This window comes from Fistularia commersonii, chromosome 10 (assembly GCF_037954325.1).
Source record: "Fistularia commersonii isolate RoL2024-O1a breed Wild chromosome 10, RoL_Fcom_v1.0, whole genome shotgun sequence".
NCBI classification, from domain to species: domain Eukaryota; kingdom Metazoa; phylum Chordata; class Actinopteri; order Syngnathiformes; family Fistulariidae; genus Fistularia; species Fistularia commersonii.
In genome coordinates, this window is record NC_141293.1 from 11,014,217 (window position 1) to 11,029,233 (window position 15,017).

General features: G+C 44.0%; 1 protein-coding gene across 1 annotated transcript in view; it reads left to right on the forward strand.

Annotated features, from left to right (window-relative positions):
* ntrk1 (neurotrophic tyrosine kinase, receptor, type 1) overlaps nt 1-14,383 on the forward strand; it is a 34,996-nt gene extending 20,613 nt beyond the window's left edge. The window contains exons 12-17 of the mRNA XM_086153726.1: nt 1,496-1,651; nt 3,002-3,132; nt 3,739-3,911; nt 7,406-7,646; nt 8,367-8,525; nt 12,733-14,383. Coding sequence (XP_086009852.1) covers nt 1,496-1,651; nt 3,002-3,132; nt 3,739-3,911; nt 7,406-7,646; nt 8,367-8,525; nt 12,733-12,918 — 1,046 coding nt within the window. The 3' untranslated portion in view covers nt 12,919-14,383. The remainder of the gene's footprint in view (nt 1-1,495; nt 1,652-3,001; nt 3,133-3,738; nt 3,912-7,405; nt 7,647-8,366; nt 8,526-12,732) is intronic.
* Nucleotides 14,384-15,017: the final 634 nt, after the last annotated feature.

Consider the following 15,017-nt stretch of genomic DNA (forward strand, 5'->3'; position numbering starts at 1 on the left):
GATTATATAATAATAATATCAATACGCATTTTTTTTTTAATCAAAGCGCTGTATAAACTAAGAGAACTAAGAGTAGGAAATAATGAAAAAAAAAAAATTGTTCATTCATTCATTAATTGTCTATCATGTAGTCAGTGGTGGGATTAGATTTTTGCCAGGGCTTTTTCAGATGATCTGCTCTCTACTTGGCAGTTTTATGGGACACAATAAAGCACTGGTGAAATTGTGGGACATATCCATTTCTGAAGCCCTCACAATGTAAATTATGATCAGGCCGATAAGACCCATTAGATCCTGACCTATGTGCCAATTTGGCAATGTATGTCAAATCGATTTGGTTATTTTTCTTGTAGCCCTGACAAAAGGCTGCATTTGTGATAGTGCCCGTATTGCAATTCACATAAAATATTCAAGGGTTTCGCCCTTGACATCCCAGAAGCCTGAAAAACAGTAAACTGGCTAAATGACTCGCTAATGAGCCAAATGGTCTATTTGGCAGTAGAGGCACCAGATTTCCTCTTCTTTCAGACAACAGCAGTTTTGGGAAATAAAATGACTTTGTGAAACCATGTATCATCATAGATGAGATGTGGTTTTCCGCATCGCCCATATAATCCGGTTGATCTGGGTCTTGCGACGCACAGCTGGAGCAGCGTGATGAAGTTTTGGTCGGTAAATTACATGCAGTCGCCCTCTAAAACAAACAAAAAATGCTACCGGAAGCGGAACGGGTAATCAAATGTCCCTCCGAATGATCGCTTCAAATCACAGATGGATCTGCCGGGCTCTCTGGAGAACCCGCTGATATTGGACCTCTGGCGAGCTGCAACTTTGCAAGCGCGCAGCCTCTGCCTCAGTCCGGCTAAAGTGCCTTAATTACTCCAAGAGAGTGGCGGCAGAAACCTCCCCTGGCCACCACAACGTGGCTTGGGCCATTAACGATGATGGATGGATGGATGGATGGAAGAACAGCTCGACGTGATACGCAACCCCCACCACACACAAGTATACATGGACACATTTGCAGTTCTCGCTCTCAAAGTGCCTAAGTGGGCCTGATTGCCTAAGTGGACTCTGCTTCATCCTTCCTTCTCTCCATCCCCTCGGCCTGCTCTTTGTTGTTCCATTTTCCTCCCGTGTTGGACTCTGGGGGTTCTGCGGTTTGCCTTTCCAAGTGAGGTTTCACAATTTGCACCCCACTTGTTTGACTTTTAATACGCTCTGCAGTCAGAGTTGCTAACAGTTGGGCTTCCTATGGTCATTTTCTTCCTTCAATGTGCCCTGATTGCCACATAGCTGATGATGGTGATTAGTCTGTCACCATGGCACCAACAAAAGTGCACCCAAGTTTGCGGCGCAGGTTGATTCCATGAAGAGAAAAATGGTTTGTGAATTGCTACTCTTTATGTTAGTGCAATCACAAATGGTCGGACACTGATTAGATGTTCCATATCTCTCAGCTGCACTTGTTTACGTCCCTTCCCTGCTCCATTAGGTTCATCAGTTTTGGGAACGGAGGACGACCTGGCAGTGTCGCTTCGCTTCATGAACTTTGGAAGCAGCCCGCCTTCCTCGGACGAAGACTCCGGCTTATCAAGCTTTGTGGAGAATCCGCAGTACTTCTGCGGCATCATCAAGGACAAAGACATGTGTGAGTGTCACCGCGGAGCTCACCGCCGATACTGACGCTGGAACCAAGCCGCTTCTCTTATATCTAAAGTCACTCCCATAATAAGCCCAATTAATGAACAACTTTTTAACTGATTCAGATTTCACACTTATGATTTAAAGCCGTTTTCCAAGTGTTTGTTCAGCTATTATATTAATTTTAAGCAATTCACACATCATGATGAGCCCAAACTTCAAAGTAACTCCGGAGGTACTTTTGCAGCAATCAGTTAAAAAAAAAAAAAAAAAAAAAAAGATAATGTGCCATTTTTGTTGAGACGGGCTGATTTTTTCCCTCAAAAGGCTGCTAAAAATATTCCAAGATAATAGGAGACATTGCAAATATCTGAGCCATTTATCCGCTATTACTGACAATTTGTCCGACCCCCTCTAAACTCAGGGCACCTCTGGATAAGATGTTTGAAATGACGCTTGGGGTTGGAATGGCCTCAGCCCTCACTGTGCCTGAGGGGGGAACAGAAAGGACACAGAGGCAGGGGGATGGAAAACCAGAGCCAAAGTTGCTTTTAACAGTGTATAAATGAAGAAACGTGCTCTGAATTGTTTATTCCGCATTCTTCGATATGAAAGCTGTGGCCGGCTTCTGCATGGCCGAGAAACTTTGCGTCTCCTGGCGATTTTCCTCAATGTACCTTTTCCGTCATCCTCTCATGGAGCAGTAGCTGTCAATTTTTCCCGGGATAATTTGGAGCGGTTTGAACTTGCACACATTGCTGGTGGATTGTGAGCATTAAGGGGGGAAATATTTGGGAGTTTTTATTTGTCACTCAAACAATCTTCATAAGTCTGACATGGACCTGGACTTCAAGTCACTTTCAAGGCACAGCAAAGTGATTTTGAAAAGTAAATGGCAGGTCTTATCTGTTGAGGGGGGTTGTCACCTGTTTTTTGTTAGGTTGTTTTTTCTTGTTTTTTTTTGTTTGTTTTTTTTTTACGAGGACTCATTAAGATCGATAAAAAGCTCTGCATGTATGAAAAGCCATTACGGTAATTATGACATGCTACAAGAACCTGAGTTGCTATCTGAGCTCCTTCAGCTTAAACAAAACACTTGTGAAAGTGTACCAGCGGCTGCGGCTCAGAGCGGGCATGCCTCCAATCCAAAGGTTGGCGGTTCGATTCCCTGCTCCTCATTACTGCATCTCAAATTGTCCATTAAACCTCAAGTTGCTCCCTGATTAGCGCCTCGCATGTTAGCTCTGCCGCCAAATGCTAAATGCTATCTGCCCCTTTGAAACCGCAAGGCATGAGATGCTTTATAAGCTGAGACTGTTGAAATGTTTTTTTCCGTTTCCTATCTGTTCGCCCTCAGGCGTCCAGCACATCAAACGCCAGGACATCGTGTTGAAGTGGGAGCTTGGCGAAGGAGCTTTCGGCAAAGTCTACCTGGCGGAGTGCGCCAACCTCAACCCTGACAGCGACAAGATGCTGGTCGCCATCAAGGCAAGTGGATTCTCATGGGTTCTTTTCAAGTGGAACCTTAATGTATTCAGTCCTCTTGGGCCCCATTAATAAAGCAATAGCAGTTTGTCACTTGGAAAAAAAAAGGGCTACTGATGTTAAGAAACCAGGGATGCTGTTTCAAAGCGGCTGAACTGACGACATTTCATAGATGAAACTTTCCAGGCAGTGAATTCCATTAGCATATATCTTCAACATTCTGTTTAAAATAAAAGAAAAGGAGACAAATAGCTTCCTCAGAATCTATGGTTACAAGAAGAAAAGGAACTTCGCTGCAAATGCACATATGTTTCGTCTTTATTCGGGCCCGGCGTGTTGCGTTCGCACATGGTTCCACAGGTTGATCAAACCACAACAAACGAAAGCATTGTGAGGAATCCGAGTGTGCGTGGATTTATTGTCGCATTTTATAGACACTGTCCCTGAGCCAAGGTAGAGAAGCGCTACACGAAGCAAGACAAAGGGCCCTCAGACATCGTGGACCCTTTTATCATGGCACATTTAAAAACCGCATTCAAGCGTTGGTCAATAAAACCGAATCATCCTCGGTATGTACGTAACATGCTGCATGTTGCTTTTCTGGGTTAGACCTTGAAGGACGCCAACGAGTCAACCCGGCAGGACTTCCAGAGGGAGGCCGAGCTGCTGACGGTGCTCCAACACCAGCACATCGTCCGCTTCTATGGCGTCTGCACGGACGGGGAACCGCTGGCCATGGTGTTCGAGTACATGAGGCACGGAGACCTGAATCGCTTCCTTCGGTAGGTTGTAGGAATCCATCGCCGTGGTGATTCCAGAGACCGGGATGCGGCGTTAGTGACGACGTCTTGTCATGCTAGTGGGAGCCGAAATGATTTAAATCCATGTCTGTTTGAATCAAGTGATGGTTTTGTCACATGGTTCTCATCAAGGAGGTCAAAGGTCAAAAGTTTACAGCATCCTATTCAGCAGATGCACGCGTGACTAAGTTTTCATGCTCGGTTATTAAAAGCAAAATTGTGCGGCAACTACAACCATCATGGTGGTGGTGGAGCGCTTCCACCTCACTGCAAGAAGGTCCCTGGCTGGATTCCGACACAGGCCTTTCTGTGTAGAGTCTCCATGTCTGCATAGGGTTTCTCTGGGTTTTTCCCCAACAGTCCAAAAACATGTTGGAGGTTCACATCGGACCCTTAAATTGCTAAGACGTGAATGGGAAGCTTGCATGGCTCTATTCGACACCAGAACAAACGACTGAATTGAGTTGTATACTCGATTCCCATTTCCTCCAGGGGCAAGATACTGCATCCAAACTTGCTCGGAACGGTTTGGGTAGCGCCCAACATGGCGGCTATGCCGACTCAGTGTGTGAGCGAGTGTGTGTGAATGCTTGAGTGTAAATTGCATCATAAGTTGAGACCATTTACCTTAGATTTCACTTTCAATTTTGTAAAATAGTTTACTCAAAATGCTTCTCTATTCCATCACTTTTTTAAAAATATAGATTCAATTAGCTTCGGACATTGGTTTTTCTCTGGTAAATTGATTATTTACAACGATTCATGTCACATCTACGTCTACTTAGGAAACATACGCTATAACGCTTTAAGCCAAATACAAAAGCAGTTTGACACTTTCCACTTATTTCTTGGGCTTCTCTTCTCCAGTTCTGCTCTTTAATACTTCCTTCCCGCCGTTGGTGGCTCTTACTTCAGGCCCCTCTGACTCCTTCAACTTCTGCGAATGACATTGCCGATAAAGATGGAGAACATTCTGCTAAATTGGTCTAGATCTCATTTGGAGGCTCTATACTGAGTGCGACGGGGAGTCAAGATGTGTCGAGGTATGGCGCTGACTAGTTATCCCTTTGCAATGTTTGCTTCAAATGAGACAGGATTTTATCCAAGTGTTGACGGAAGTAATAATATCTACATCCAGCACTTGGATGGATTTAGACCCTGTGGGGGTTCGGTTTCATATCAGGTCATAATAAAACTGACATTGCCGGGAAAGAACGAGAGAGAGAGAGATGTTTATGTGCTCGTTTATAATGGAGAACACTTCAGGGACCCTGTTGACCTATCAGAGCTCACTTGGCACCAACTGAACTCACTTTGAGAGCAGAGCCGGCCTGCCAGGTGTCTCCAGGAGACAGATTGGGAATGAAAAGGCACGCAAACAGATGCACACAAACACTTTGCCTGGGATATACGTTCGCCAACGGGTGGAAATCGCATTTCGAGCAGACAGAACGGGTGAGACGTCTGTGGGCGCCCACGATGCAGCTGCTTTCCTGCCCCGCCACCTGCTTTTTAAACTAATAGTGATTGTATAGACAACTTCCTTTGTCAGGAGGAGACCAAGGGGAAAGGAGAGATATTAGGATGGATGGAGACAAATCATCAGTGATCTGCTCATTTAGGCCGGAGTTGGACATGAGAGTGGGTGTTTATGATCCACGAGAGTGACTGTGAAATGTTAGAAGAGTTGAATCGCATTATCGCAAATCAATTGCAGGCTTATTATAAGCCTGATGTTTTCTACCAAGCGCCATTGTTAAATGGCTTTTATTGCGGGATGGTCACGATGACCGCGTCTCCAATGCTCTCAGAACCTCATGTAGGTCAGAGACGCTCAACCGACTGATTGCAAACTGATGCGATTGTGCTTTGGGTCTACAGAGGCTGACGTCGTAGTCACCGACATATTGGGGGACCCATCCAAGAGTAAATTACTCTCAAAGTCAAATGGCGGCAACATCAGAGGTGGGAGAGTCAGGCAAATAGTCAGTGTTTAGTCACAACCAAGCTAAGAATAGAACCCACGGAGAAAAAAAAAATAATAATAATAATAACCCATTGATAAATTCAAACGTGATGGAATTTAATCCCTGCCACTCATTTCTTGGCAGCTGTCCTTCTGCAGAAATTAAACGGAAATGAACAGACACAACCTGAAAGTTCAGCAATAATATTGATGAATGAGGCATCTGATAAAGACAAATTAAAATCGGAATCGGATTTGCTTAGTCACAAGAAAATAACAAGGAGGTGAAAGCTATTGTACGGGGCAGTAATGAAGTGTTTATCGCTTCCGCCTCATGGCAAGAAGCTCCCTGCTTCGCTTCGGACACAAAGCCTTTCTGTTTGGAGTCCCCATGTTCTCTATGTGTCTGCAGGGCTCTCCCGTTTCCTCGCAAAATCAAAAAAAAAAAAAAACATGCAGGAGGTTCAGTGGAGATCCAAAATTTACCAGACATGAATGAGAGGGTAAATGGTTGTCATTACATTCAACCCTGCGATTGACTGGCGACCAGTCCAGGTTGACCCCCACCTCCCGCCCAGCTGGGACTGGCTCTTTTATCAGGGAAAGCTTGGTTCCAGAACCAGCTGGGATAAACAAAAATCCACAAAGTAGCGACCGTATTTTCAATCCATCCATCCATCCATTGTCTGCCGCCAATCTTACTCAGAGTCGCAGGGATGCTGGAGCCAATCCATGCCACCATTGTGCGAGAGGCGAGGTTCACCCTGGAGTGGTCCCCGGTCAATCGCAAGGCCACATATGCAGAGACATAACTATTCACTCTCATTCACACATCTGGACAATTTCCCCAGTTTTTCCAATTAACCTGCTGCATGTTTCTGGACTGTTTGAGAAAAGTGGATGAAACCCATGTAGACTTGGGGAGAGCATGCAAACTCCACACAGGAAGGTCCCTTGTTGGAATCGAACCAGGGCCCTGCTTTGGGGCCCAAGCCACCGTGGCACCCGGTGATTATACTTTCATTTTATTATTCATACATATTTTAAAGCTCTATGACCCTCCCCACACTCTTATAAACACTTCCTTTATAATTCACACAAACACCGCAGAGTAACCACAGAGTAATACTATGAGTAGCGATTGTGAAATGGACAAGGCAAAATGCTTAAGGCGTGGGAGATGCAGAATGATCGCTGAGCGAGTCAGAGCCCGGGATACCGTACACCATGCTCTGCTTGGTCACCAGCCTACAATTGCTTATTTTACCATAAAAATGATTGAAATAATAAATATATAGAAATATGTTTATACATAGAGAAAAATCAGGGATGTAAAATTAGATACGTAAGTTCAAAATCTTAGATACAGTGATACGAGGGGTTAATGAATGAATGAATAAAAGTATATTAAAATCATAAGACGTCAGATCCATGATGATGGATCTGATTTTTCTCATTAGATGTTTGTAAAAGATTTTGACTGCAAAATAAATCTGTGCTTGCTCCGCAGGGCTCACGGTCCCGACGCTCGGATGCTGGACGACTCCAAAATGCCCCCCCTGGGTGAGCTCACCTTGCCCCAGATGCTGCACATCGCCGCCCAGATTGCATCTGGAATGGTCTACCTGGCGTCACTGCACTTCGTCCACCGCGACCTGGCGACCCGCAACTGCCTGGTGGGAGAAGGACTGGTGGTCAAGATCGGAGACTTTGGCATGTCGAGAGACATTTACAGCACGGATTACTACCGGGTGAGCCTGTTCTGTTAGTGTTATCAAAAGTCTAAACTCTAGATGAGCATATATTCTTCATGTAACCTGGCAATTCGGGATAAGAATGGTCGGAATAAGCATAAAAAATCGAGGGAAAAAAGAAAGATGTCAACAAGGAGGAAGTTCAATCTGCTAAGTAACATCCCGATAATTGTAAGGTTGATGTATTTTTTGAAAGTCGTCATCTAGGTAAGTTAGAAAATAAGGATACTGTAGTCTAGAAATTGTTTTGGTTTTACAGGCCCAGGAAAACCGTTTCCCCTCCTGTCGACCTCTAATCATCAACTGCAAATTAAAACAAACAAAAAACAAACAAAACTAAATTAGATATATTTACGGAAAAGGGTACCCGTTTCTGGACATTTGAAGAACAAATCGGTTTCAAACCACTTTCCTGGAGGGAAAGTGGGGGATAAAAGACAAAGGAAGCCGCGGCATTGGTTAAAAGAGGCACTTTTGCTATTATCTGTGGATCTGAATTGGATTGTGAGACATTTCAAGGATTTGCTCTCAAGTCTCTATACTCAGCAAAGTACTTCAGTATTCACTCTGATATTCTTCATGATGGACAATGGTGAAAATAGCCTCTGCGTAAGAGCCTTGTGATACAGGAAAATATATATATATTATAATAATCAGGGGTCCGTTTTATAAAATTTGTCAGCAAAAAAGGGAAACTTAACATTCACCTTGTTCCAGGTCGGAGGACGCACCATGCTGCCAATCCGCTGGATGCCCCCGGAGAGCATCATGTACAGGAAGTTCACCACAGAGAGCGACATCTGGAGTTTCGGCGTGGTGCTATGGGAGATCTTCACCTACGGCAAGCAGCCCTGGTATCAGCTCTCCAACAGCGAGGTGGGTCAGCGGCTCATGTGATGAGAAAATACTTTATGCAGCCCTAAGAAAGCTGTAAACAGTATCTGACTGAGGTATTTAGGAAATAAGGAAATAAAGTATTCAGCTAAGTTGCTTAGTACTTGCAGACCTTGTTGTATTTCTTGTCAGGCCCGGGCGATCGAATCTTTGCGCTGAGGGGAGTACACCCAAAGAATACTCCAAGAGCAATGGATTACTTGAGAGTTTTACTTCTGAAAAACAAAAAGCGCAGTTGTCGTTGGAAATAGTATTGAAGCTCATTGGACACTTTACCAACCAATCCAGGATTTTTATAAAAAATCCACTAACCAAAGGGGAACGAGGTGATGACCTTCTTGAAGCCTCAATTTCAGCCACGTCCTTTCATTTCAAAATAAAATCGGTAGGATTCTCAAGTTTACCACGTTTGAACACAAAAAGCTAGAATGTGTATCTTAAGGAAAAGGCTTCTGGTGCAGGCTCATGTGAAACCCGAAAAAAGATACAACCATGGCAAGAGTGCATCTTTCTTCATTTACAGTGAGTCCTTTTTCTAAATGCGGCAACCATTTGTTCTTCAGTGTCGTAAAAAATGGTACAGACTTTCAGCGGCAGGTGTTTGTGGAGGCCGAGCGTAGTAGACTTTGATGCTGCTCTTCCTCTCAAACCAATCAATGAGTTGATAGTAATTAAGGCCAGTCCAGTCTGGCCTTTCCAGCTCTGGCGCAGAGAAGCAGGACTCCATTGTGACCACAAAGGTGCTATTACAGTCAGAAAGCCTCTCTGCTTCCAGCGGCTGGGTGGATCACTTTCCTTTCCACTCAATTCTAATCGCATTGGTTTTCATTTTTGCCCAGGCCCAATGAGCTTTAACCTCCTTAGCCCAATCCGTCTTGGCCCGATGAGAGACAGGTGAAATTATCGTGTTGCCCAAACACAGTAGTAGGGATAACTCATCCCAAAATACCAGGCTTAACCAACAGCGGTGGTGATAGCGCACATTTTTTGGATGAGGAGGCCCAGCGCTCTTGAGGCTGTCCCCGCTTGGCGGGTCGGGCCGAGGTTAACTACATAGCGAGCGATTGAATCAGGAACCCTTCAAACGCGGAGCAGTGTGAAACCCTCTCATTGACGCTCAGGGATGATCTATTCGTCAAGGGAGCGCAAATGCAATCAGTCACAGCGGCAATGTGATCCAGAGCTGGAGGTCAACATTGGACGGTTTTCAGAAACAATTTCTCCTTTTTTTGATTTAAAACCAACATTCTTGACAAGAAAGGCTGGCCGTGGAGCCGATCCCGATGTGTCCGAAGATTCTGCTTCAGTAGAATGGAGGCGGTATCCTGCCAACCAGATTCAGACTTTTTTGAACAGCAACTGACCTGCGGACAAAAGGAAAACAGTTGCTTTCAGATAGAAAAATTCCAAGAACTCACTACTAAAATCTGTTTAGCTCAAATTTGGTTCAAACTTTCAAGTTTTGCCTTCACGTATGCAGGAAGGGACCACGGTAAGGACCAGTACCTTTGGCCCTCTGGCTGCAAGGTGCACCTGAAGCACCGCAGTCAAAAACAAACCACCAGGAAGAAGAGGAAGTGTTGAGGTGTTCGTATTTTCTGCTTGGGCTGCTTTGCTGCACAAAGAATCCCACCGTTAGCTAACTCCATACTTATTTTGGTGGAAAGGTTTATGTCCCCCCCACGAGCCTTGGAAATCTCTGCAGCATAAGAAGACCGAAGACCCTGGATCTCTTCCTTGGTCCATTACCTCCTCTGTCCATTTTGTTGCCAATAAGCAGTTGCACAGGGACCGCAAAAGTTTATAAAAATGTCATCCCACAAGAATTATCCGATAACAGTCGTTGCTTATGAGTTCTGCCAATCACCAAACACTACATTACATGGAAGCATAAAAAGACCCTGCTAAAATGGTTCTAGGAACTGAGGTTCATGGTTCCTTGTTCCAATGCTGTGCCAACAAAACAAAAAACAAACAAAAAAAAAAAAAAAAGAATTGAAAAATGTTCTAGGAACCCCAAAAAGTTCCTATAATGCAAGAGGGGCCCATGTGATGCCCGTCTCTGCAGCTCTCTCACTTCTGTCCAGCAGTCGCTGCAATATTTCTTCATGCAAAAAACAGCGAAATGCATGTGAAAATGAAATGTCTTCGCATGAGAAGACAAGCAGCTCTAAGGGACACCATTAGAAAAGTGTTTGTCCTGCAAAGCTGGTATCTTGAGATAAAAATTCAGACCTGGAAATAATAGAAGCCATCTGAAAAGCCACAGGATTATCTCTGTGCAGATAAAGGGGATCTGCAGCATGAGTAAGACACCAAGTGATGTACCCTGCCATCCTGCAACTTACTAAAGGCTGTTCCGAGGGTACAATTTCAGGAAGATATTTCTACTTCGGCTGCAAATCTCTACAAAAAAAAAGGAAAAATAAAAAAAGGGTGAGCCAAATGTGTGTATTAGAAGCAAAAATAAGAACCATTTATAAAAAAAAGAGGGTACTCAGGAAAAGAGGGAGGGATGTGGACGGAGGTGGACACTCCGACTGATTATAGGCTGTTTCTTTGGATGTGCCATAAAAACATATCCAGGTTTGACAGAGTATTACAGAGCCAGCAGGATATCTCAAAAAATGAAAAGCTCCCATATTCCATAGAAAAATCCATAAATACGCACACACACAGACACGCATGTATATATACATATATACATATACATACACACACACACATATATATATATATATAGATATAGTTATGTGTGTATAGTTGCTATAAATCATAGTTTAGCTATGACTATTTATTGGTGTGAGAGAACAGAATACAGAGAATAGAGTGGGAGGGAGGAGGTTGATTTGCTGTGGGGACCCCTGAAGGGAGTGGCCAAATTGAAAAGATATTTAAACTGTATATATACATATTAATATACAGAATTATATATAATAATAAAAAGGAAATATGGGCATCATGGTGGCACAGTGGTTAGCTAAACTGTGTTGCTTGGAAAAGAGAATGCCCATTAAACAGCACCATTGAGTATTTTGTTGTTGCCGACTTTTAAAAAGGTAAGATATTGGTCAGGTTGAGGAAGCATAAGCAAACAGTGGAACAACCCAATAACCTCCTTTGGATAACTAAAACTTTTTGATGAGCACTCCAGCAACCCGATTAACAGATAAATGGGGTCAGAAAAAAAGGCAAAAGGAACAAAGGATGGACTTTGGGGCTTAATCCATCTCCATGATGTAGGCTTACACGACCCTCAGCTATTTCACCAGGCAAAGGTCTCAGCAATACACTAGTCAAGCACTCTTATAACTATTCATTTATTCATTGTCAGTACGGCTTATTGGGCACTCAGGGTCGCAGGGAGGCTGGAGCCTATCCCAGCTGTCATTGGGCAAGAGGCGGAGGTCATCCTGGGCTGGCCGACAGTTGATCACAGGGCCTCATACAGAGTCAGACAACAATCACTCTCTCATTGGGAGTAATTTAGGGTCTCCGATGGAACTCCTACTTGTTCTGGACTGTGGGGGGAAACCAGAGAAACCAAACATGTGGTGAACATGGAGACTCCAAGCAGAAAGGCCTCCAACCAGCAAACCAACCAGCACAGACCAAATGTTTACCATCACACAGGTGATCTTGACCTTGAAAACGAGTCAGAAGTGAAGCGCTAATGGCCAAATATCCACAAGTCAAAGAAATAGTGGTATTTGTTCCTGAGCTAGCGTCTGATTGTGTGTCCGTATGTATTTTCCACCAACCAAAACAGTGCAGCAGAACACAAACTTAGTAGTCAGCTTGTAAGGGATCGGAAAGGGAGTGCGTTTTCGTTAATACCGCTGAAGAACCTGGCGTGCAAATCCATTACGATTATTGATTAATATAATTAATTGCATAAGAGAGAATGGTACATCGCCGTTGGATAAGTTTGAACTCTGCCACATGCAGTAAGTTAGACATCATGAAAATAATGAAAGATGGTGGAGAGAAACCCACCCTGACATGTGACGTAGGGGTGGGTTTCTCCTAAGCAGGATGGGTCACCCGCTCCGAACTTTGACACAAACGTTCGTATTAGATGATAATAACAGAAATAAAATGTTTTCTTATTCTTGGGTCAATGCATTGAAAAAATGACCGAGATCATCATCGGCCTGAACTCCCTCGTCTGTTTTCCCTCCGCCGACAGGCCATCGAATGCATCACGCAGGGCCGGGAGCTGGAGAGGCCGCGCACTTGCCCCAAGGAGGTGTATCTGCTGATGCAGGGCTGCTGGCAGAGGGAGCCCCAGCAGAGGATGGTCATCAAGGACATCCACAGCCGCCTGACAGCGCTGGTCAAAAACCCGCCGGTGTACCTGGACATTCTGGGCTGACCAGCCAATGTTCCCCTCAGTGGCAAAAAAACAAACAAAAAAAAAAAGGGTCAGCTTTTACTCCCCCCAACTCGCTGCTCAGTGGAGAACGGCAAACATCTTTTTCCACGCTGAACCTTCGAGCCTGAAGCCCCGGAAAACCTATGCGACGTTTGCCGAGTGTTAATAGTTTATCCGCAGCCAGGACGGGAGGAGATGCATGGAAATGAGCAGCGGTATATTCTCTTTTCGGCCTGAGCTAGCTGGAGAGTTTCCGAGGCCCCTAAAGAAGTGGCGGATTTCTGAGGTTTTGATACAAGGGGTGGGAGGGTGGTGATTTAAAGCTTCTCGTTAAATGTACATAATCGCATTTGTTCCAGACGCGTCAAATCCAGTGTATCATACAAATATTTTTCAAGAACCAAATCTCATATATTAGTGAGTAATTACTGTGTTTACACATTATCCTTGTCAGATATGAGCTAAATGAGCCACCGGCTATGAGACGGGGAAAATACAGCTTTTTTTTGTACAAATTGTGAGGACGTGCTCCCGCGGTAACCTTCAGAATTAAAGCGCCACAGTGAAATTGGGTAAAAGGGGCTGAGGCGGCTTTCGAGGCAACAGATGGATTAAAAGGAGCGGCACTCCGCGTGCAGATGGCAGTGAAACCACGACTAGAGGTGAAAGCAGCCGGGAGAATTAATTTAAAAGGGATGGCCCACCCAAAATTATCAATAATATGAAGTGTAATGAGTTTCCCCCTAGTTTGCTGAGATATCGATCAATGAAGATGGTTTTGAGGCATTTTGAAAAGGTACTGATCTTAGAGATTACTGCTTTTCCGAGAATATGATTTTAAAAATCACGAAAGACAGAGCATGAATAAATGAATGCTAATTTACGGCTTTCACCAAAACGGAGATATTCAGATGAGTCATGTTATTCATTCCCAGCACGTCACATGTGGGGAAATAATGGCATTGACATTATATCAAATGTTTTCACTACCAGTAAGTGTAACACGGGGTTCGTTTCAATGGCAGTATATATATATATATATATATATATACACAAAACAGTCATCTCTTTGTGTTTTACAATAAAAGAATGAAAAAAATAAAATTTTAAAACTAAGAGTTTAAGAGAGCCACGCAGAATAATTTCTAATCATATGTTAAAACACATTGGCTGAAAAAACTGAATATCATCGCTTTTCTTTCCCTCTCAACGTGTTGTTTTCTAATTTATATTATATCCGACCGGATAATTAATACACTTGTATTTTGGCGGGGAATTTCCCTTTCCCGATGAGAAAGCGCACAAACCTGTAGTGACGCCTTGATGTGTAAAATACTGAATGTACATACTCTGTATCCATGTCTATAAAGCATTCCTCCATGTATTCGCCACTTTGCATATTTGTCTGCCACCAATATAAATAAACTTGATTATTAAAAAAAACTTCAAAAAAAATAAACAAATATCTCTGCAGACATGGCAGGAGAAGGGACCCCCCGCCCTCTCCCCCACATGCACCAGTCAATCAATCATTATGGTCGGCATCGAGGCCGAGCATTGATTCCAGGCTGCGTTTAAAGTTAGACATCTTAATAAGGCTATTCAAGAGGCTTCTATTATTTTGACGAACTAATCAGCAGCCTGTTCGCCTCTCGGCGGGGTGCTCGGCAGACAGTTATTGAAAAGGAATAATCAAGTTTCATTTTGCCCCTTACCGCCGGCCCTCACGGCAAACACCCATCAGAAACAAACCCCTCCGTCTCACACACACACACACACACACACACACACACACTATGCAGAGCATCTCCTGGGAGTGGTAATGGATTGTGAGTAATGCTATCATTCCTCTCCTTTTCTTTCTCTCTATACCTCCTCTGGTGTGTTGGGGGTGGGGGTGGGTGGAAACACTTGGAGGACTCATGTCTGGGCTTATTGTTTCTTCTAGTGTCTACATGAAGATGCCGGACGGATAGGATTAGTACACTCTGTAGTGTTTGTCCCTGGTCTCCTTAAGGGCTTCCATTTGTGGTTTCAAAATGGACCTTTTTAATAAGCACTCGAGTCTCCAGCCCGGATATGGAATACGGCCGTAATAA